Genomic DNA, 21,690 nt, shown 5'->3' on the forward strand with positions numbered 1-21,690 from the left:
CCTTCCGTATTTTACTAACTATGAAAGAATTGAGAAGGCTAAGATTATTTCTTACTTGTTGGAAGAAAAATGCAAGATTGGTATCTAATTTGTCTTGATATTGGTTTTCTTGACTACTATGAGGTGAAGTATGGCATCATTGTATCATAAAAGAAGAATGTCAAAAAATAATACAAGCAGTGGTATTGCAGCTAGGAAAACATAAATTTAACAATTTCCCAGCCACTATTTGGAATATGTTTAAACTTTTGCAGATGTTGAAGTCTTTACATTTTCAGGCTTTTCTTCCTGTGTTCGAGTCATAATTATGAGGCAAATTAGTTGTGACACATAGACCATATATTTAGGACTTTAATATCAATCTTCGTCTAAGTTTCCATTCAGTTTGGTTGTATTTGGCATGATATTCCGGTGAGAGCCTCATGTATCCTTCTTAGTGCTTTGCGTGAATGAAGATGATTGATTTCTCGATGACCCAAGTCTTCTATGTTTCCTGCTGTTCCTGAAATTCATCCCCTGTAGTTGTTGAATAATTCCTCTCTTTTATACTATTTGTTGGGTAAAAAAAAAATTGTGTAGCCAAGCGAATATACTATTTATTAATTAAAAAAATATACAAAGCCGAGTAAAGCCGGGCGGCTATACGTTTTATAAAAAAATAGAAAAAGGAGAATAGCCGTCCGGTTATAACTCTTTTTATTTTTAAAAAAATTAGCAATTGTTAAGAAAAAATATAAAAAAAGAGCAGAGTCAAGCTATTTTACCAAAAAAATTAAAAAAGATATATAGCTGCCCGGCTATAGCACTTTTTTAAATAAAAAATAGTATAGCCCCTAAGAAATCGCAGCTATACTCGGATTTTTCTTTTCTTTTTTGAAAGAAATAGTATAGCAGCGCGGTTATACTGAGATTGCATTTCAAACTCGGATGTATGGGAGTGGGCACGCTACCATTGCCAATTGTCAATTGATCCAACACACATGTATGATTGCTGCCATATGAGTAATGCGCAAAATTGGTCTGTCTCCAATCCAACTTACTATAAGTTTGTCACAACAGCTCTTTTTCTCCCCAGGAAATTTGATCAGGAGCAATCAAAAGGTTCGTGATCATCAAGTATATTTATAATTAACTAGTACTCATGGGCAATTGTAATTTATAACTACTTATGATATGTATTTTTTTTGTCGCTAAATATATGTGTGTGGTTTGAATTGTACATATTCTACAAAATATACATATAAAAATAGGGGAACTGGGAATTGGAGACAAGTCCTTGTGTGTTGTGTTGATTAGCAAAGGCATGATTGTGAAGGGAATTGGGGACCAAGAAAGCATGAAAGAAATAGAGAACCTCCCAGCAAGAATTGTATGGGGCATATCCATTAGCTTCTACCATGGCATATTCAGAAGCAGGTGCAAATCTTGTGCCTATAAAAGGACAGCATGAACTGATCAATCCAACATCATCGACATACGTGGATCAGGAGGGGAGCAGATAGTTTGCATTGGGCGCATAGTTGTTGAATAACAGTGCAGTCCTCCTATGACAAGGAGAAACATTGCATTGCATGCACATAGAATATATCACACATGCTTTCTGCTTTGCCAAAGGAGAATTGCCCTGCCATTCACTCCATGAAGGCTTAATCGATCATGTCATGTTCATCAGGTCCCCAATGAAGTAACAATTTTTTCTCATTACTTCTAGATCTTTGTTTTCCAAGTTCATAATTTTGCATACATGATATACCAAAATACTCTTGAGAAATGTAGTAGAGTACCTAACATAATACTAAACAAAACAAAACATGTCTACCAAGATACCAAGTGTCTAAAGCTCTCAACACAATATATGAGTAGCAAATATGCCAGGTGAAACATATCAAAATACTACTGTCCTAATGAAGTTATATGCCAGGTAAAACATATCAAAATACTACCATCCTAATGAAGTATGGTCATGATCCTCATCATCAACATGCTTCGTCTCTGGCGTTACTAGAAAATCAGCTGGGGGTGGTACAAACCCGGGAACTATGCTTGATATCTGTTGCACAATTTTTTGTAGATAATTCTGAGTTGCCTCCCGAGTTGTCCTCTCTGCTACCAATTGATCCTCCAATTGTTGCAACCTAGTTGATGATGCTAAGAATGGAGAAGAAGACGTTTTGGACCCACAAACTCGGCCAAATCCCAACCCGCGTTTCTGCCTACCTGACTTCTTCCCAAGTACATCCATCACAGTATTACGGCCAGCATCTTGATCAGCAATTGACATCTCATCTATCGGGGTGCCCTCAGGATACTCCTTAAGATACTCATTCTTCTTCGCCACCATCTCATCCTTCAAACCAAAAAAAAACATGTTGTGGTAATTGTACATTGAGTGGTTGAGATTGCACAACAAATATACAAACACTTACAAATAAACTTCTTCGCCACAGGTTCATTATATTCCGGATGAAAAATAACCTTAATCCTATTATTAGATGTGCGCACGATGCGAGTGGTCTTTACGGCTTTACATGCCCCCCTAACCCCCTTTCTATGGGGCCGCTACTCTATGTCTCGAATGGCCGGAAGACGACCTGCATTTGCAATTGCAAATGTCCATGATGCATAATTAAAGTATAACATCAAGGATTATTGCGACAAGCAACTTGAAAAAAGGTAAACACTTACCAGAGCCATTTTCAACAGTATTTGAGTCAATCATGTCATCTGCAATTTTAAAAAAAAAACACTTTATTTTATAGTTCTGAACATTAAAAACAAAACAAAAATAAAAAAAAGCTGAACTTAAATCAATTTTCTTACCAGCTGATGAGGAGGTGACACGCCTAGTTCGACTAGGGTAACTGTGACGAGAAATCGCTCTCATTGGAGGATGGGGTGGTGGAGAAAGAGTCCCATTGGAGGACTGAGTCTGAGTGGAAAGACGGCCTGTAGAGACTGTCGGAGGTTGAGTCGGAGCTGCAAGACGACACAACCGTCGTTTCTTTGAAATCGAAGACATCTGCAGAAACAGAAAAAACAATCTATAAGTACTATATCATTGAGAACTGAAATACAAAATTTCATAAGAGATGAATGCAAACAAATAAAAATAAAATCCATAAGAAATTAGTCAAACTGTAGAAACTGAAAAAGGAGTGGGCATTCCATTTTACCTGTACGGCAATCAAGAGTCGGAGAAACCAATCTTATCGCTGAAAACCCAAAGAGATAAACAGAAAAATCATAAAGAATAGGGAGAGGAGAATCTTATGTCAGTGCGTTTGTGTGATTTCCGAGAAGAGTTAAGTGAGGGGTGAGGCAGAGAGAAGATGAAATGCCAATCGTCCTGGTTATGAATAGGGTCCAGCACGCGTCGGCCCATTTCGCCGCTTAACCCAAAACTGTTTCTCGCTGAAGAAAAGAAACGACGTCGCTGTACATGAGTGAATTTCTTTTCCTCCCGACGAAATAAATTTTGCAGTGAGCGGGTCTCCTGCGCTTTTCCTCCCGACGAAATAAACAAAAGAAGCTTTGCCGGCTTACGTGTTTCTAGGCCTCGGCACGGATCGGTTCGAAACAATAGAAGGCTCTTTTATTAATCAAACCAAAGACTTCGGTAGATCATTTTCTCTTATGTTAAACCAAACTAAAGATTTCGATAAACTTCGAATCGGTTAACTTAATATTCGGATCGGATTGGTTTGGCATGCCAGTAGTACCGTAATAAAAATACAATTTATAATACTTTCACATAATATAAGTTCTTGAACAAATACACCAAATTATCATTGTAAAATATAAAAATCCAATAGTCTAATTCATCCAAGTATGAAATCAAATAACTTAGTCATTATATCATTCAATATATACTCAAGATGTAATGGGAGCCACTTGTGTTTGTTGTTTGAATATTTGAATGTTATTTTTACTGAATTCTCTACATTTATGTAAATGATAAGGACTTTTTTTTCGCGAAGAGTTCTTTAGTTTTTCATGCTGAATCCAACCATATAAAGAAAATAAAATTTGGATCAACGGTTGGAAAGTTACAGGTAAAAAAGGGGGAAATGTCGAAATTGAAAAACATAAGAAATTCATCTCTGACCAAAAAGTGCTACAGTACTCGAGTGATAAACAAGTGATAGAATGGTGATAAAGCAGTGATACAATGGTGATAAAGAAGTGATACAAAGTGTTGATTGTATTTATCTTTAGTTTCTTATTTTGTATTTAAATAATAGAATAAGTATAAATATCATATCGGTACGGGTTTCCGTTGAGTTAGAAATATTGTTCCATTAACCAAACCAAATATCTCAGTACGAATCGGATCGGAATAATTAAAATTAAAAAATAATTATTTAACCAAACCAAACCAAACCGTCGGTACGTGGATAATTCGGATGAGATGCCCACCCCTACGTGTTTCTATATGGATCAAAGTTGTGGCGGCAAAACTAATTTTCGGAGCTCACTGGCAGACCTACGTAGAGACAAGTGTAGGCTCACACTTGACCGTTTTCCTTCAATCATGTAGGCTACAATAAATAGAACATTTTGGTAATATTTTGCATGTTCAGTCCAATATTTTGCGTGAATAGCCCCCAGTTGGCTCACTATCAAGGCCCAAAATATCAGACCAGTTTAAGAAATGACTTAGTTTGTCTCCCATCCCACGTGTATTTTGTGTGATATTTTATAAAATAATAATCTAGTTGTATAAATATATAATATTACTACTTAAAAATATTTCCTCCACCTATTACTAATTAATTTTGGATTGAATGATTTGACATTCTTTTTTATTGTAAATGAAAAGCTTCATTCAGAAAATTGACCCAAGACTCTTTAATTTTAGCTTTTTTTTTTTTTTTTTTTTGAGGACCTTTCCTATTAAAAGAGGCGATAACATATTAAACTCACACACACAACACAGATGCTAGGTATTTAAATGGTGTACTGTCATGTCAATTGGATTAAGATTTAAATCAAGTCTTTGGTGGTTACGCTTAAGCTTCTAATTAGTGTTTGCAAGAAAATCATATATAAAGTGAACGGTTTTTCCAAGCTAGTATAGGCGGAGCTAGAATTGTAGTGAGTGATACGTTGTCTAACAAAACCAATATTCCCTCGTATATAATTCCCACTTTTGGTTAATTAGCATAACCAAAACATATAATTAATTTATAGCTTTTCCAAGTGTGGGAATCTTATGTAGAACTTGAAAGGGAAGTGTCAACCTACAGAGCAGAAATGAAAGGTATTAATTCATACTGAAATATGCCTCATTTTACGAATAAGAAAAAGGTTAACAAAGAAAACTCAAAAAGAGATTGAAGATCCAATGGAATGTTCCTCTCTCACCCTTATGGGAAATCTCATCCAAATGTACACATCATGCATGCATGCATCCACGTATGTATACATATGTACGTAATGCTTCTGTACGGGAAGCCATACATATGTATATGTATAGGTACGTAGACTTTGTACGTAATGTAATATATGGACTAAACTTCATATCAAAGTGCAATAGAGATGGCCGAAATATCGAGATGGAAGCGACAGGAGAGGGGAGGAAATTAATTTTGGACCACGATCACATGATGGAGAAAGGGAACCTATATATATAGCTAGCGCCATGAGGAATATCTAGACCCAGCATATGCTGCTGCTGCCTTCAGCATATCCAATAACCTTTAATTTCTATCTATTTCTAGTTTTCTTCATGTTCTTTTCTGTTATTGTCTGAGAATTTAGACAAGGTCAATCATTACGTACGATAGGCGTCAAACGGAAGTGCAGAGATGTTTGCAGTAACACAATTTTGTTAATAATTCAATATTTACCAGTGCTAAATGTATTAATTAAGTTGCTGGCTTCGCATGAAAAACGTATTATATTAATATAATTACCTTTAATTCACCAAGAGTTTGAGTTTGAATTAATAATTAAGGTAATTTATTAGGAAATCTAGGTCTTCTCTTTCGCCATGAAAGTTTGACCCACATATCATGCTATATATATGTCTAGCTTGATGGGGTTGTTGCAATTAGCTCCATTCTCTTGAGCCTTGTACGTGGTTGACAGGAAGAAAGGATGAGAGATGGAAAGAGAGGAAGGAAAAAGGGAAATCATTGTATAATACTATGTGGTTTTATGAATCCGCTCAAATTATATAAGAGATCCGCGTATGGATGGATCTCACGTTTAGTAGAAGAGAAATTATAGTATAAAACTGATCTAATTATAGTTGATATATGGCTATGTTTACACCGTGTAATCTTTGTAGAAGTAAGATTAGACAATTAATCAGGATTTTTTTGGTCTCCAAGAAACATGATAATATAAATTTGAATTAACAAGTGATTTCGACCTAGCTAGCATTCAAGAATATATGAACATTAAAAAGACTCTGGTATTACGAATCCGCCCAAATTATACACTTCAATACAATCTTTAACACCTAAACCATAAATTGTATTAATAATTATACATGTATATTTTTGGTTGGATCCATACAGCAGTTTGGCATGTTAATTTTTAGCTATATGTGGTCGTCTTGAAAGGGAGAGATTATAGAACAAATTATATAAAATTGGCTTTTCATATCTTTTTCGAGTGGAGCGTCACACAGGCGGCCTGCCTTTGCCTGCTGAAGATTGTGATGACGAAACCAGAAACCTGAAGAGGATAATGGGAGATCATGATAGCTAGAACAGCTGATGATATTAATATCTCAGTAATTTATATAATATGTAGCCATTTCTCTCTATATGGATATTGCTTTGTGTAAGTTAACCATGTCCTAATTATAGTCTGAGTATTAATTTGTAAAGGGAAAGGGGGAGGGGACCATGAGGGCAATAAAAACAGCTAGCAGAGAATAGAGAAGCTCAGGAGAGAATGATGCCTGGCATATACCGATAGGCCTCAATGGAATATCCATATCTGATGTGCGAATCACACCCCAAGATAAAAACCCTGGCATGCAATTCAACTTCCTGCAAGCAACGCAAATTCATCAAGTAGTATGCATGCATGGTGCCCAGTACTTAAAGGTAGAGATGAATAACAGGGCAATTTTCCTTTGGCAGAAATAATTATATACATATTTGGTGCGTTTACTCTCAATCTCAAATACCGGCACCGAATGCTTTCTGCCAAAGGAGAATTGCCCTGCCATTCGACTACTCTACCAATGATCCATCCGAAGCAAACCACCACTTGGTATTCATGCACTTCGATCAGTTTCATATGTACATCTATCTAGTAAGCATCTTTGCATTTTTATTCTCTCTCTATTTGTTGCTGCTGTTAATTGATCAATTTTTTATATTGCTTTCGCTGGGCAGCGATGTGTTTTTTTTTAACAAGCACTTGAATCTCATAGGGAGTGCAACTGTGCAAGGAAAGGTTCTTAATTAATTTGAAGTCTCAAATGGAGATTAGATTGTGTTCAAGTCTTGCGGGGGATGATGTGATACATTTCTGCAACTTCAACTTAAGAAGGTCTACTGAAGCTCGATAATTGCAACAATGCTAGCTGAAATACTGAAATATTGATAATTGCAATCGAATTTCTACTGAAGCTCTGCGCATGCAGCTCAAGAACCCTAACTAGTCTTGGTCTGAAAGCTATATCGATTTCAACAAAAGAAGAACAAATATTTTGTATGATCTTTGTACAAATTAGGGTTGAAATCAGGAAGGCTCCAGCCTTTTGGTTTTTCAGCCAAAACCCAAGGGGTAAAGAGAGGGAGTGACACTTATAACAATAATTAAGTTTTGATCATTTTTAGTAATTCTATAAATGGATGTATCTGCTTGAAAGCCAGAAATTAAAAAAGGAATTCTTTTGTTACAATACATGAAACTTCACTCGAGAAATTGTGCACTTTCTTTTTTCAGAGGATTTCCTTTCAACTTTGAAATTGTCTGACGCTTCTTTTACTTCTCCATCTATTTTTCCCTCAAGTTTGTTACCGTGATACAGTAACTAAAAAAGTTCCTAAATGGACTACTAATTAATCTACATTGCTTAATGTTTTTGTTTAATTAAATTACGACTAATTGTGTGCCTAATATGCCCCAAAATTGCAATGGCATGACTGGCATCAAAGTTATAGAATAAATTAACAATAAAGTTGCCTACAAGTCCCCCGGCATGCGTGTGTGTATTTTCCCCCTTCTAAATAATAGAAAAATGCTTACTTTATTCTCAGATTTTCTTACTCCATGATGTATAAGTTTCAATAGCATGTCACTAGCTAATATCTTTTATATTAATTCATGATCTTGTGATATATATCCACACACAGATATATATATATATATATATATATAGCTAACATTGATATACATGTCTAAAGAAAACACTTAAGTGACCATGCCATTTGAGCTTGTGACAACACATAGATAGACCAGCTATGAAACTCTTGTTAAACAATAAATTTGAACGGCTAATGAAGAAGAAATATCTACACAAAATCAGATTGACAACATGTACAGCATTTTCATCTGTGAAGCAAAGCTGCAGGAGAATTGCGGGGCAAATCTCCTTTGGCAGTATACAAGGAATGCATGGTGCCCAACACATGCATCTCATAATTGCTGCCTGCCAATAGAGAATTGCCCTGTAATGCAACTGCAGCAGCCAGCTTCTCAGTCACTTCTGAGTGATGCCATGGTGGAGGCCAGTTCTATTTATACTGTCCAAGATGAGCATATACAATGGAACAATGCTCTTGACTCTTGAGTGATTCAGAGGCACGCTTTTAATTGCTTTATATCAGAACCACTAATTCCTCCTAATTACAAAAGTTCTATATGCTAAAAGGATTATGTTCCACCATTTGCTATGTATTAGAGGTTGGTAATTCAGAATTTAGATTAATTACTATAGGGTTGGTGTTGGTTCGTGCCATAAACCATGGGATATATCATGATTTTTTGGATTCCTTTTGGAGTATAATCTTGATTTAGCCTATTCAAAGTATGATTAGGAGGGTTTTAATAATCTTTTATTTAAGTGCCTAAGTATTATGTCCCTACCTCAACCTGTAAGGTCATATATATAAAGGGTAGCTTTCACACATAGAGCATCAAATTTGAAGTTTTCTGGCTCCAATATAACAATGCTTTGATAAGGTTATCGACAAAATAGAGAAAAGATGGAAAAAGAGAAAGAGAGACAGATTTTGATGGATGCTTTAATATGGAAGATCCATATTCCATAGGCATCTTCTCCAAATCTTTTATCTCTTATGTACGTGTCAAGTTGCACTCTCCATTTCTCATGGCTGTCATCAACAGCCAGCAGATGGTCCCGAAACGAAAGTTAATTTTTGTGTGCAGAAACTCGAAGAAGCACACACATATGATCGTATATGATCACATACGGTCACATATATAAGATTGATATTGACCACTCAAGCACTCACATGTATGATGTATGTAGTAAGATGTCACCCCTCCATCTGTAACATTTACAAATATGATTTCTGTACATGAAACCCAACATGTGCATGATGGTCCGAACTCTTGGTGCAGAGCAAGACAAAACAGAGGAACCATAGAAGAACAAGTTGAAAAGTTTGCAGCCGTACTGACAAAACTCAACATAAATTAACATTAGAAACTAAACCTAGAAGTTCAACTGCTTTGAATTGAACTCCAAAAGACTTTATTTACAATTTACATGTCTTGAGTAATAAGCATCATAAATTTTCTTCTATCATATTTCTAATTTTACTATAGTAAGACGGTACGAGTTTATATCTTATTTGGAGAACAAACATTGATATCCATTGAAGCACAGAAAAGTCCTTTGAGCTGCATTTCTGTGTTTAAATATAGAATATATACAAACATTGATATAATTTGTTCTCTCTAAATTTTATCCAGTCTAAATGTGTTTTAATATATATACAAAGCTTCTTTACATAAATTCAATATGTTACTCCAGTAGCATAACTAGGCCATGTGCGCTTTGCTACTCAACATGGAGCCACCAGCCACCCCGAAGATCCTGATGTCCAATAATCACAGCTTCACCTTCAAGAGCCAAAGCTGCAATGATCCAGTAACCTGTGGCAAATACCTGTAATCATATGTACCAGCCGTTAGCATATATCCTAAAGAATAGCCCAAAAATTTCCAATAAACTGATTCCTTTTGGAGGATCTAAACAAGGTGCCCTGTCTGTCTGTCTGCCAAAATATCTGCAAAGTTGTACTTTCAAGAAATATTACATACTAGAAGAAATGAAAGTGTCTTGGTTGGAAACTAAGCAGAGATGAATTTGACAGTATAGCATTCAAAATCAAAAGTGAGCAATCTATACTAAAGAAACCACATGCAATTAACAACGAGTTCAAACTGAAGTAACAGAACTGGCAATATGTGAGCTGGTTTCTATTCTTGTTTGAGTAAGAATTTACGAGCATTAGGAGCTGTACGGTAAATGCGTGCGAATAGAAACTGCGGTAGAATTGCTGAGCAGATCTCCTTTGGCAGACTGCTAGCCTTCCTCTCATTAGATTAGGCCACAGTGAATGCATGTAGATAGATACACAGTTTGCCAAGAGGAGGCTGCTCGGTAATTCTCCTGCAGTGCATCAGAGCTATGGTGTTATAATGACCAGAGGCCATGGTATTTATACATAGAAATTCATGGTATTTATACATAGAAATTAATTCATGTAAGGCAGTACATCTTATACATAGAAATTCATGTAAGGCAGTACATCAAGCGGGCAGGTATGCTCAAAGAACAATACCTTCAATGCGCGCACCAACTTTATTCCCTTATCCGCAATGCATATGTACTAATCATATCATTATGAGTAGAAATTAGATTTAATGTATTCATTTATCTACCATAATATTATATATAATCTGGTTCTAAGACAGTGGTCCAAATTATATACTTGTCCATTCTTTGAAAAACTCATCAACAGAACGCATCGATACGAATATATATATATATATATGGGGGGCGGATCCGTGGCACTATGTTTTTGACACAAGTTTTGACATAAATTTTCAACCATTCGATTAGAAAGGATTGAATGGTTGAGATTATGTTTCATTAATTACTTAAATTAAATCTCTCATGCCAAGTAAATTTCATTTTATTTATTAGTTATGATAATCTTGAAAATCACTCATTATCTTTCCCCCTTTTGTTTTCTTTTAATTTTGTCTCTTTTCAATTAATATCTTGTGAAACCTCACCATTATCTTCCCCTTGCCATTGTCATCTACACCAACTGAACATTCTCCCACGACATAGAAAATCTGCCTCAAGCTACCAATATTGAAGGATTTTAATATTTAAAAGAAAAAGCCCAGATTTGTTTCAATATTTCATCTCTACGGTTTGGTTGCTCTCTCTCTCTCTCTCTCTCTCTCTCTCTCTCTCTCTATATATATATATATATATATATATATGTTTTTTTTTTCCTAACATCTTAATGGCTTACAAGATTTAGCTTTTATTCATTATTATTAATGATAACATTAAAAAAAAAAAAGACAGTTTGCTTGCAGTTCATTGTGTGTGTGTGGGTGGGGTGTTATCCCCAAGCCTTTTCTTTGAGAGTTATAATCCATGTATAACTGTAATAGCCCAAAAAATAAGCAGTAAAAAAAAAAAAGCAAAAAACAAAGTTAGGGATGGAGAAGAAAAAGAATCAAAAACCTGTAAAGCTTTAGAAGAAAGAGGAGGAGGATGAGAAAGTCATTAACTGAAGAATTCTAGAGGATAGAGAACGACGAAATCGGAAAATTACTCTTTGATAAAACATTGATTGAGGATAGAGAAATAAGAAAGAGAAAGTCAATTAATAATTATTTTCAATATATATATTTTTCTTAAAAAATATATAATTAGTTTAGTTAATCTTAGCCATTCAATCCATTTCAATCCAATGATAGAAAACTTTTGTCAAAAATGTAGTGCTACGGATATATATATATATGTGTGTGTGTGTGTGTGTGTGTGGTCATTCTATTAACATACTTGTCCATTCTTTGAAAAAACTCATCAACAGAACACATCGATCCAAATATATATGTGGTCATTCTATTAACATAAGAAATGGTTTTCTTTTGCCTAAAGAAAATCACAAATAGAATGTGGATAAAAGAAGATAATGTACGTACAATAATATAGCTCAAAAAGGAATATATCCATCCTATATTTTCCCATGGTGGGGAATGGCTCAGCTCCTATAGACGACATGCGGGTAGTGTTCTTTACTTAACTACAATATAAGGACTCAGAAATTCATATGGAAAAAAATATAGCATAAAATGAAAATTGGTGAAGAAAAAAAAATGTACCCTTATGTCATCTAGACCTCACAAACTGGACAGACTGCAGGCAATATGTACGGGATCTATGTTTGCAACATTTTGTATTCTTGTGCAGATTACAGGATGAACCATGCATTGATGGATTCAAAGGACATGAGCTTATATATAGAATATTTCTTTTAAAAGAATCAAAAGGCACTAACTTGTGATCATATATATAGTTTCCAGAAAATATATCTATTAATTATGAGTTATACTCAATGGAAGGCTTCAACTATACTGTTGACATTTCAAGATTTGCTAATATAAAAAAAAGTTTGTTGGAAATGTGGGTTAAATCTGTTGGAGAATCTTGAAAACTTGAGAAAGAAAATCATGCATAATACATGGTAGAACTAATATGAGGGCACAGAGCTATGCATTATGCCCGCATTAGCCATGCTTGGATTGGATCATGCAAGTGGTAACAAAGCCAAAATTAAGGCTGTAGTTGTCATTTACACTAACCCTAACATATATATGTATATATACCAACTGCCAACTCCAATGGAAAAATGAAATCTGACATAATAGTGGATTTAAAAGAAGAAGAAAAAAAACACTAACTAAAATTGACCAATTGTGATTGCAAACCGCCTTGTTCCCTAAGCAAGCAAAAGACCAGTGCAGAAGAATTGCCGAGCAAATCTCCTTTGGCATAAAGCACACTACAAGAATAATGCAAGGCTTTGCTCACTGAGGCTCAGCCGGAAGCATTTATAATTATAAGTGGCCACATGCCAGAGGAGACTTTGCCCTGTAATTGATCTAACTGCACAACCGAAGTTGAAAGTTGCAGAGAGATGCACCGGAGAGACCCTTATTTATGCTAACCCAGAGGAAGCATATCCCAAGGATCCTAAGGAAAAATGCTTTCGTTTGTGTGTTGAAAAGTACAACTTTATTCATAAATCCCGTCCCACTTTTTCATGGTAAAAAAACTTTAGCTGTACAGACTTCCTCATGAAGATGATTTTAAAAAAATGTGACTGTAATTTAATCGACTTCTCAGTGCTAATCAGTACCATAAATGAGAAATTAATTCTCTAATTCGTTGTTGACTCGGGTTCTTGCTTAATTACATCAACTAATGAGTCACTGTGGTTTAACAAACATCCAGTTTTACTATAGCTTGCTAGGACGTGAAACAATATAAGCCAGTCATTATTGTTGAAAATCTTGAAAAGAAAATATGGAAAACATTCTAAATATATAAGAAGGAAGATTCAGAGCATGTTCTCAATCTATCTTTTTCTTCTACTTGGTAATGTCACCTTCATTGCTTTCTTTCAGGACCAGCCAAATGGACCTAAGAAAAGTTGATTTTGTTCGAGAAAAAACTCGTGGCTGTATTCATGAATTAAACTCATGTGATGGATACACACACACATATATAATATTATATATAGTTCTATTATTTATTTGCAGCAACGTACTGATTCATTTATTTTTATTTTCCATAAAATTATATTATGATCACCAATATCACACTCTTGGGAATTCAGACGACTACCCTAAAACCTTTATTTTGAGAGTTGCACTAAATTTCAGGACAAATCTATTGCCTAGGAAGTTTAGACTCCTCAACATGTATGACTTTTTATAGCTATTCCACCGCAAGGGTTTAGCCCAGGCAAGAGGGGGCCCTAGGCCCAAAAGGAAGCTCCAGCGTGGAAGACCTAGCCCGGGCAAGGCATGGGACCCACGAGTTTGGGCAAGCCCACGGGGAGTTCCCTTGTTGTGTTCCGTGTCAGAAATAATGGCACTATTATGTCCTCCGAAGAAAATACTCCCTACATCGTGCTCCGATGGAGCCGTCTCTGCCAATGATTGAGTTGTCCTTGTATACAATTATGTCAAACTATGAAGACTGGGAGTATTTCAATTGTATGATGAGTGAGTAGGTATTTCAATTGTATGATGAGTGAGATGTGAATTTTATAATAAATATGGACATGTGGCAACCAAAAATATTATCCGAAAATTTAATCCTAAAATTTTATTCGAAAATCTTATCTGAAATTTGAGATGAGAATTTTATAATAAATAGTGATACGTGACAACCAAAAATATTATCCTAAAATTTTATTCAAAAATCTTATCTGAAAATTTTATCTGAAATTTGATATGAGAATTTTATAATAAATAGTGACACGTGGCAACCAAAAATCTTATCAAAATTAATCATTTAAATATAAAAAATAGAAAATAAATTAAAGTAAATAGTAATTGTCATTCCCATTGCCCATAGACAAAATTGCAAGGGTTGCCACTATTTATGTGAATAATGACAGCCATTGTCTTGCCCTTAGGCCTTTTCCAACCCATGAGGGGTTAAACCCAAATTTCCCCCCTCCAAAAGGTGACTATTTGGGTTTTGCCCGAACTCAAATTATTTTTACTCCCAACCCTACGGACTCAAATTTTAGGTCCACAACTTTATTAAATTGTTTAAGAATGGTTTAAGTCTAATTTTTTTGTTTTTTTATGGATAACTTTTCTTCATTCAATCTTTTTAAATAACTTCATAATTAAATTTTTTGAACAATTTGACCTAAAAAAATTAAAATTTCATAAATATAATTTTGTTCCAAAAGAAAACACCAACATAATTCTAAAAGAAGAATGAAATGAGATTTTGTGGACATCTTCAACAAGAATGAAAGGAGATTGATGAGATTGACAAAGGAAAAATAAATTGAGAAATAGATAAAATATTTTTGGTAGATTATTTGAGAAATGGATGGGTATTTATAGAGTTTGGAGTGAGTTTTGGGGTTGGATCTGATTTAGATTAATTTAAAATATTATTTTGACTGTTGGATTTAAATTTCAGCCTTTGAAATTTTTTTTTTACCGTTAAAATAGCTTAGATTTAATCACCATCATTGATTTAAGTTATATGTATATATAAATAAATAAAAAACAAACAGCAAATAATTTCAAATCCAATGGCAACTCAATGGGGCTTTGACAAGTGGCGCTTGTGGAAGACAAGATGGCAGCAGCAAAAAAAAAGGTGGGGCCCACGGAGGAATCTTTGCACATGGGGCTGTTTGACATAAAAGTGGGCTCCATGAAAAAATTTGGGTTTGGGCAATACTTGGACCCATATTTGGGTCCAATTTGGGTTTTCCCAAATTTTGGGTCCCTCATTTTCTTGGGTTGGGAGAGGTTTGGGGAGATATTTTGAGTTTGAGTCCAAGAGTTGGAGATGGCCTTAGGGGTGGAAGTGCTCTTAGGGTTATATAATTTTGGCAGAAAAAGTCATGATTTTAGAAAGCTGCAACAGGATATGCCCAGAACTCAAGTATATCCTTGAAGACAAGACAATACCTTATGAACTAGAGAAAGATGAAAGCTAAAGGAGCATATATGTTTGTGTTCTCAATGTTAATATATTCTTAATGTTTTTTTTTTTTCAACTCTCATAATATTCTATTCGAAATAGGGGCGGATCCACATAAGGGTAAGAGTGGTCAATTGACCCCTGTAAGCCTGGAATCCACCATTGGAGGCGAAGATGTTGACTCCTTCAAATTGCCCACAAACTGTTTGATGGAATATTCCAAAGGGCGCAGCACACCAGTACAACATGCAGATTACCTTACTTCCACTTTCAACATTTAAGTAAATGTCTTCGTCTTTTTACTTTCATTTATTTTTATATTACTTCATTTGCTTAAGTTTACAATGTAAATAAATAAGTACCCCCCATTTGGATTCAAATAAAAAAATACTAGAAAATCAAATTCCACCAAATCAAAATATGAAAAATTGGTTTTAGTGCAAAATACTATTTAGGCTAAAAATGATGGCTCATTAAGTCAATATATACTTCATACTAATCCCATAAAATCAAGTTTCTTATCTGATGTGTAAGGAATAAAAACCGCCAAAAATTATCTTGAGAAAATAATTATTCCGAAAAACCATTTTTCAAACCTAGCCAATATTTTTACACAATACAATTTTTCATGTATGATATGAATGCATGAAGGGACCTAAGATCAATCTAAGGCTTATGTGTTCAATCCACAAAGAGTTTTACAAGAATAACCTAACTCTTACGTATTGAAGAAATATTTGCTTGAATAAGCTCCCCCTAAGATAGTACTAATAAGGGTCCAAAGTTTGAGAGCTAGAACACAAAAGAAATGCAGATAATGCCCAAAATCAAAACAATGATGGACCTCAAAAATGATGTAAATGCACTAATGTATGCCAGTTCTTATGTCGAATAGGACGAGACGCCTTAGGAGGCTTAGAGGATTGTGCTAATTTTTTGGTTTATTATCTCATTCTTAGAGATATTTATGGTGTATTGCAATGTGTGTCTATTTTTTTGAAGTTGATGCAGTTCTCTTTGATAATGAACATGAGTATACTATTTTGTATGGTTTTATCTATTAACTATGAATTAAAGTATTATCGTTTCATTTTGATAGGTTTATTTTGTATAGAAATTTTTTTAACCTTTTACACACTGACCCCTGAAATGAAAATTTCTAGATCCGCCACTGATTCAAAACCCAATATCTGTTAGCTGAGCTTCTTTTCTCGAGAAAGAAATTAAGTAGAGGGGGGATCTACAAAAGTAGAAAATGATATCATATTATATGCGGAAGTTTGACACTGTCATTGACAATTGTTTTGTTCTTTTTGCATCCCATTATTTCAACATAATGCTTTTTTGTTGTTGCTGACTAGTATTAGATGCAAATAAAATAACTCAATAGCCTGACTAATGCCATTAATCCAATCTTCAGCTTGTTGGACGGTCCCAAGCAAATATTGAGTGGGCCTTTGATTGAGCTCTGCACTTTGAATTACACACTTGCCACAAGTCCAATGGACTGTTACCCACATAAAAAAACTCAAGCTCTCAACTCCCCTAAAGCCCAAATATGAATAAATTGTTTAACGGAGGCTCTGTATAGACTAATGCTCTTAGATGATGCGTCATCTTTTAACCGTTCGATTAAATTGGTTAATTTTGATCCAACAGTTAAGATATGAGATGGAGTCAGAACTCGAACTTTCACTTATATGTCTGTAGAATTTCAGTCAATAAAAAAATTTTGAACACTAAGCAGTGCTCTATTGTTCATACCATAAGCTAGGCTAGCTTTTCAAGTACAATGCAACCGACCTGATACTTCCCACAAATTAATCAACATCTTAATTCACGTGACATAGAATTCTATACTTTATTATAATCCGTTTGGAAGAAACAAACACCAAATAAGACCATGTTTTGAGACATGATTATCAATAAACAAATCTAATAGAGTCTCATATATATAAAAGTACTAGTGTAAAAGAAAATACCTAGGTACCAACTTGCAGAAATTGGATGCGCTTTTGGTCATCATGTGAGTCTGGATTCCATGGACGAACAGGTAAAAAGCAAAATGCTTCACAAGAAAGCTTAGAAAATGAAAAGATAATAATGCATGAGCAATTGAGCCTCCCTCTACCGTATACCAGTTGAGAGTTGAGAGAGATATGTCAAGAAGAAAGAGACAAAGTAAATATAGATGTGGGATATGGGAAGCCGAGCTCAAAGCTCAACACATGGACAAACAAATATCACAAAAATAAGGAGACAGCCAGACAGACAGAGATAAGGACCTAAAGAACAGAGCAGAGCAGATGTCGCTAGCTCATACAACAAACAAATTAAGATAGCCGATAGAAAATATCAGCCAATAGGAATGCATATATTAAGAGGGTGATTCAGAGTAGTTATACATTATTTGCAGCTGCATGCATGGCATGGTAAATCCAAAGTGTCTCTTTGCCTTTTCGTTTGGGAAGCTTTGCTTTGCCTAGTGTGTTGTGTTGTACACATGCACTCTGCATTAGATCTTATGAAGAATGAGAAATTTAATATGTTGAGAGGTCGATGGACTTGTCTTTTCACAGTATATGCTTGGAATTTAATAGCATGCATTGCATGCACAAAAGAATGAGATATATCAGTGCACTGTTTACAACAAACGGCTTTGAATGAAAATGGAACCCAAAAAAATTCTATGTTCTTCTTTCTTTTTGTGTATTGATTGAGGGAAGTTTACGCAGCTCACTTCTCTTCTTTTTCAGATATAAAGTATTAGGATTTGGTTTTTTTTTTTTTTAAAAAAATATTAGGATAAATTTTGAATACTTGCAACTAGTATTTGTGAATCTTACACTTGGGTGGTCAATTTAAGTTTCTACTATTATTCGTTTGTGAGATTTCGCATTTAAAAGTTTGAGTTTACAACTTGTCTCATGCTTTTTTTCTCTTGCAATAATAAATTATTTTTCATGTGTTAAAAACGATATATGTATTTAAAAACATGTTGATATATACATGTTGAAGAATGTAAAATCTCACATCATAAATTTGACAAAATAAAGTACAACATGTATAATGGGTGGGTGGTTCAACTACTAATAGCATCAATACATTTTGTATAAAATCTCACACATGTCGGACTATAGAGATGACAATATCAATATTTACAAGAGTGGTCGTGAGTCCAACCCTCTAAAACCTTAACAACATATTTAAAATGAATGGGAAGTAGAGTTTAACTGAATTATAAAGGGAATTTGGTGACCCCTGCTAAAGGAGAAAGGACGATAAAGAATAAAACAGAATTAGAAGGTGTCAGAGCATGTGACTTAGGGCCAGTGGCAAAGCAATAGCCAACCAGCTGCAGCTGCCAGCAGCACAGCTCAATAATTATATATGGATGAGCAGCTAGCATATGCAGGGTATGGCCTTTAGAGAAGGCAAGGGGAGACAAAACGAAACCAAACGAGAGGCCCGTGAACAAGTCTAGCTATAGTACTGTTGTTAATGCATGTCTTATGTCTCTAACCTCCTCCTCTTTCATTGTTGACTGCCTCACTGAGTGCCCTCATGATGTGTATCTATTTGTTCTGACAGATAAAATTAAAACCCACCCTCTCTATCTCTCTCTCTCAAAATGCAAATTTCATTAGGAGAAGTAGGTGAATGGGACAAGTACATATGTACCGTTCTCATTTTTGTCTCAGTTTAAGTCCCCACCTGCCTTCTGTGCACCTCCCAACTCTTTCAATCCCAACAGTGAAGAATTTTTGTCTTAATCTTCATGTCTTGCACTCCTTGGCTTTTCCTTTTTTTTGGCTTTTCCTTCATTCCTTCCGACACCGTTCATTCATTTTTAAGTGTAAATTACTAGACACCCTATCCCATATAAGCTTCACAATACTTCCATATTCCAATCCAATCCAATATTACTGAATGTTTATACCTCCTCATGTAATTCCAATTCAAATCTAAAGCCCTAAATAATATTTTTACACTTTAAAACATTCAATCATGTCGATAAATAGGATCAAAATTATAGAAAGTTAAGTGAAAATGAGATTCTCTAAAGCGTCTTGTCTAATATGTACTTTTGACATGATTGATGTGAGTGGATAGCCAACTACAAAGTCACATGCATGCAAAACTAGAACTTGTTCTATTGATTTTGTATTTAGGATATTGTTTACCTCATTCCCTATAAAGAGATACCCTTCCTTCATGCGAATCACAATTTGACATATATGTAAAAATAATTCATCAGAAACATATAAATAAAAATTTATGCATACATGTCACACTGTTATTGATAGGAATATAGGAGCTCCTACTTACATAATAAGGAAGGAAGTATTTTCCTTGTATTTATTACATCATTTATCTTTTTCTTTATTTTGAATGTGGGTTATTCTTAATAAACCCTAATGTTTGTGGATTTATATCTAATTTTTTATTTGAATTTTTAGCCGTTTTGCCCCCTAAACTATTAGACAATTCGAATTTACCCCCTGAATTATTTTGTCTTCCGATTTAGTCCTTCTATTCATTTAAAATAGTCAATATGGGACCTGTCGCTAGATTTCTGGATATTTCATCCATATTTCCGTCTAAATGGACATGTGAGGGGCATGTGCTTCAACGGTAATGTGGATGAAATCGTCAAAAAAACTAACGACAAGTCCCATATGGGCTATTTTAAACAAATAGAAGGACTAAATCAGCAGATGAAATAATTCAAGGGGCAAAACCGCACTTTACCTTTTTTATTTTTTAAACTTTGGGTAAATATACAATTTGCAGTACTTTTGCCAAATCACAAAAGACAAGAGAAGAAAAGCTTGGAAATTCAAAACTCCAAGACATATACCCACTAATCAACTAAAGCTCTCCTTGTTCTTCGCAAGCTATAAAAGCCAGGGCAACCCATACAATATGCACACACCCTTCCCTGCACTATATATAAAGCCCCATGCAAACAAGCTTCAAAATCTATCTACTGTTCGTTTAAGAGTTAAAACCTAGAGAGAGAGAGAGAGAGAGAGAGAGAGAGAGAGAGAGAGAGAGAGAAAGCTATGGTTTCCTGGCTTCAGAAGAGAGCACCATTGCGCCGAAAGCTTAAAAATCTAAGCAGCCTTACCAAGATGAAATCTGTAATATTACCAACCAAAAAAAAAACCTGATTTTTAGTTTCTTATAGCATTTATATGCTTTGTTTTCTTCTATTAGCTTGCCTTAACCTTTTTAAATTGGTGGTTGTATGATTTAAGGTCAAGAGGAGCTCCATTTTCATGGAGGCTTTGCTCCAGATTTACATGTTGAAACTCAAGCTTGAAGCAGTCCAAAGAGAGTACCTGCATCTCATGGCTCTTAAAACAGAATACTTAAACCTAATCAAACATTCTCAGGTCCCCAAGGTCTCCCTCTCAACCATTTTCTTCTTTTTATTTATATATTTAGCCATTCTATCTTCTTCTTTTTTCAGTATATAATTTAATGTATATGCATGGATTGACAGGAAGTGAAGGTAGAGAAGATTGAGGAAGGGTTTCTTGTAAGAGTGAAGTGCGAGAATGCAGGAGACACTCTGGTTTCAGTTTTGGAAGCTTTTGAAGAAATGGGTCTTACTGTTCTGCAAGCTAGAATTTCAAGCAACAATAATTTTTCCATGGAGGCCATCGCTGTAACTGAAAACCAAAACCAAGACCAGTTGGATGTTAGAGATATCACGCAAGCAATTACTAGGGCAACCGAGTTTAATGGTCATTGAAAAGAGATGCATATGATGCTTTGTGGTTCCTCAAATTGATAACTCTTAATAAGTGCTGTTGATCAATTTAATTATGATTATTGATTGATTGATGCGTATCTCAGTATGTAATATAACGTAATGTATTTGTGTCACTGACTTCCTTTTTGAATTGAAAATGGAAAGGTTGACCCAAAAAGAAAAGGAAGAAAAAAGGGCATTCAAATGTGGTATGTGAAAA

General features: G+C 34.8%; 1 protein-coding gene and 2 long non-coding RNA genes across 4 annotated transcripts; 2 read left to right on the top strand and 1 right to left on the bottom strand.

Annotated features, from left to right (window-relative positions):
- Positions 1 to 1,680: 1,680 nt before the first annotated feature.
- Positions 1,681 to 3,341, bottom strand: LOC103324888 (uncharacterized). 2 transcript variants are annotated; one of them, XR_016125412.1, is made up of 5 exons: positions 3,174 to 3,341; positions 2,821 to 3,019; positions 2,686 to 2,724; positions 2,476 to 2,591; positions 1,681 to 2,347 (listed from the first exon to the last, which is right to left on the bottom strand). It is a non-coding gene; the product is annotated as an uncharacterized LOC103324888 (long non-coding RNA). The 2 variants fall into 2 exon arrangements; XR_016125411.1 differs by having other exon boundaries at positions 2,427 to 2,591.
- A 3,545-nt stretch (positions 3,342 to 6,886) lies between these two features.
- Positions 6,887 to 7,867, top strand: LOC148918465 (uncharacterized). Its single transcript, XR_016125406.1, has 2 exons — positions 6,887 to 7,272; positions 7,356 to 7,867. It is a non-coding gene; the product is annotated as an uncharacterized LOC148918465 (long non-coding RNA).
- Positions 7,868 to 20,612: 12,745 nt separating this feature from the next.
- On the top strand, positions 20,613 to 21,690 carry LOC103324915 (transcription factor bHLH35-like protein). Its single transcript, XM_008227028.2, has 3 exons — positions 20,613 to 20,853; positions 20,971 to 21,117; positions 21,219 to 21,690. The coding sequence occupies exons 1-3, from the start codon at positions 20,776 to 20,778 to the stop codon at positions 21,468 to 21,470; spliced, it is 477 nt and encodes a 158-aa protein (XP_008225250.2). The 5' UTR covers positions 20,613 to 20,775; the 3' UTR covers positions 21,471 to 21,690.

This window comes from Prunus mume, linkage group LG3 (genome assembly GCF_029339155.1).
Source record: "Prunus mume cultivar Tortuosa linkage group LG3, ASM2933915v1, whole genome shotgun sequence".
In the NCBI taxonomy this organism is placed as follows: domain Eukaryota; kingdom Viridiplantae; phylum Streptophyta; class Magnoliopsida; order Rosales; family Rosaceae; genus Prunus; species Prunus mume.

Excerpts from the sequence above, each read along its gene's own strand:
- LOC103324915 (XM_008227028.2), top strand. The coding sequence starts at position 20,776 with ATGGTTTCCTGGCTTCAGAAGAGAGCACCATTGCGCCGAAAGCTTAAA. Across the intron at positions 20,854-20,970 it reads GCCTTACCAAGATGAAATCT|GTCAAGAGGAGCTCCATTTT; the intron begins GTAATATTACCA and ends GTATGATTTAAG. Across the intron at positions 21,118-21,218 it reads AACATTCTCAGGTCCCCAAG|GAAGTGAAGGTAGAGAAGAT; the intron begins GTCTCCCTCTCA and ends ATGGATTGACAG.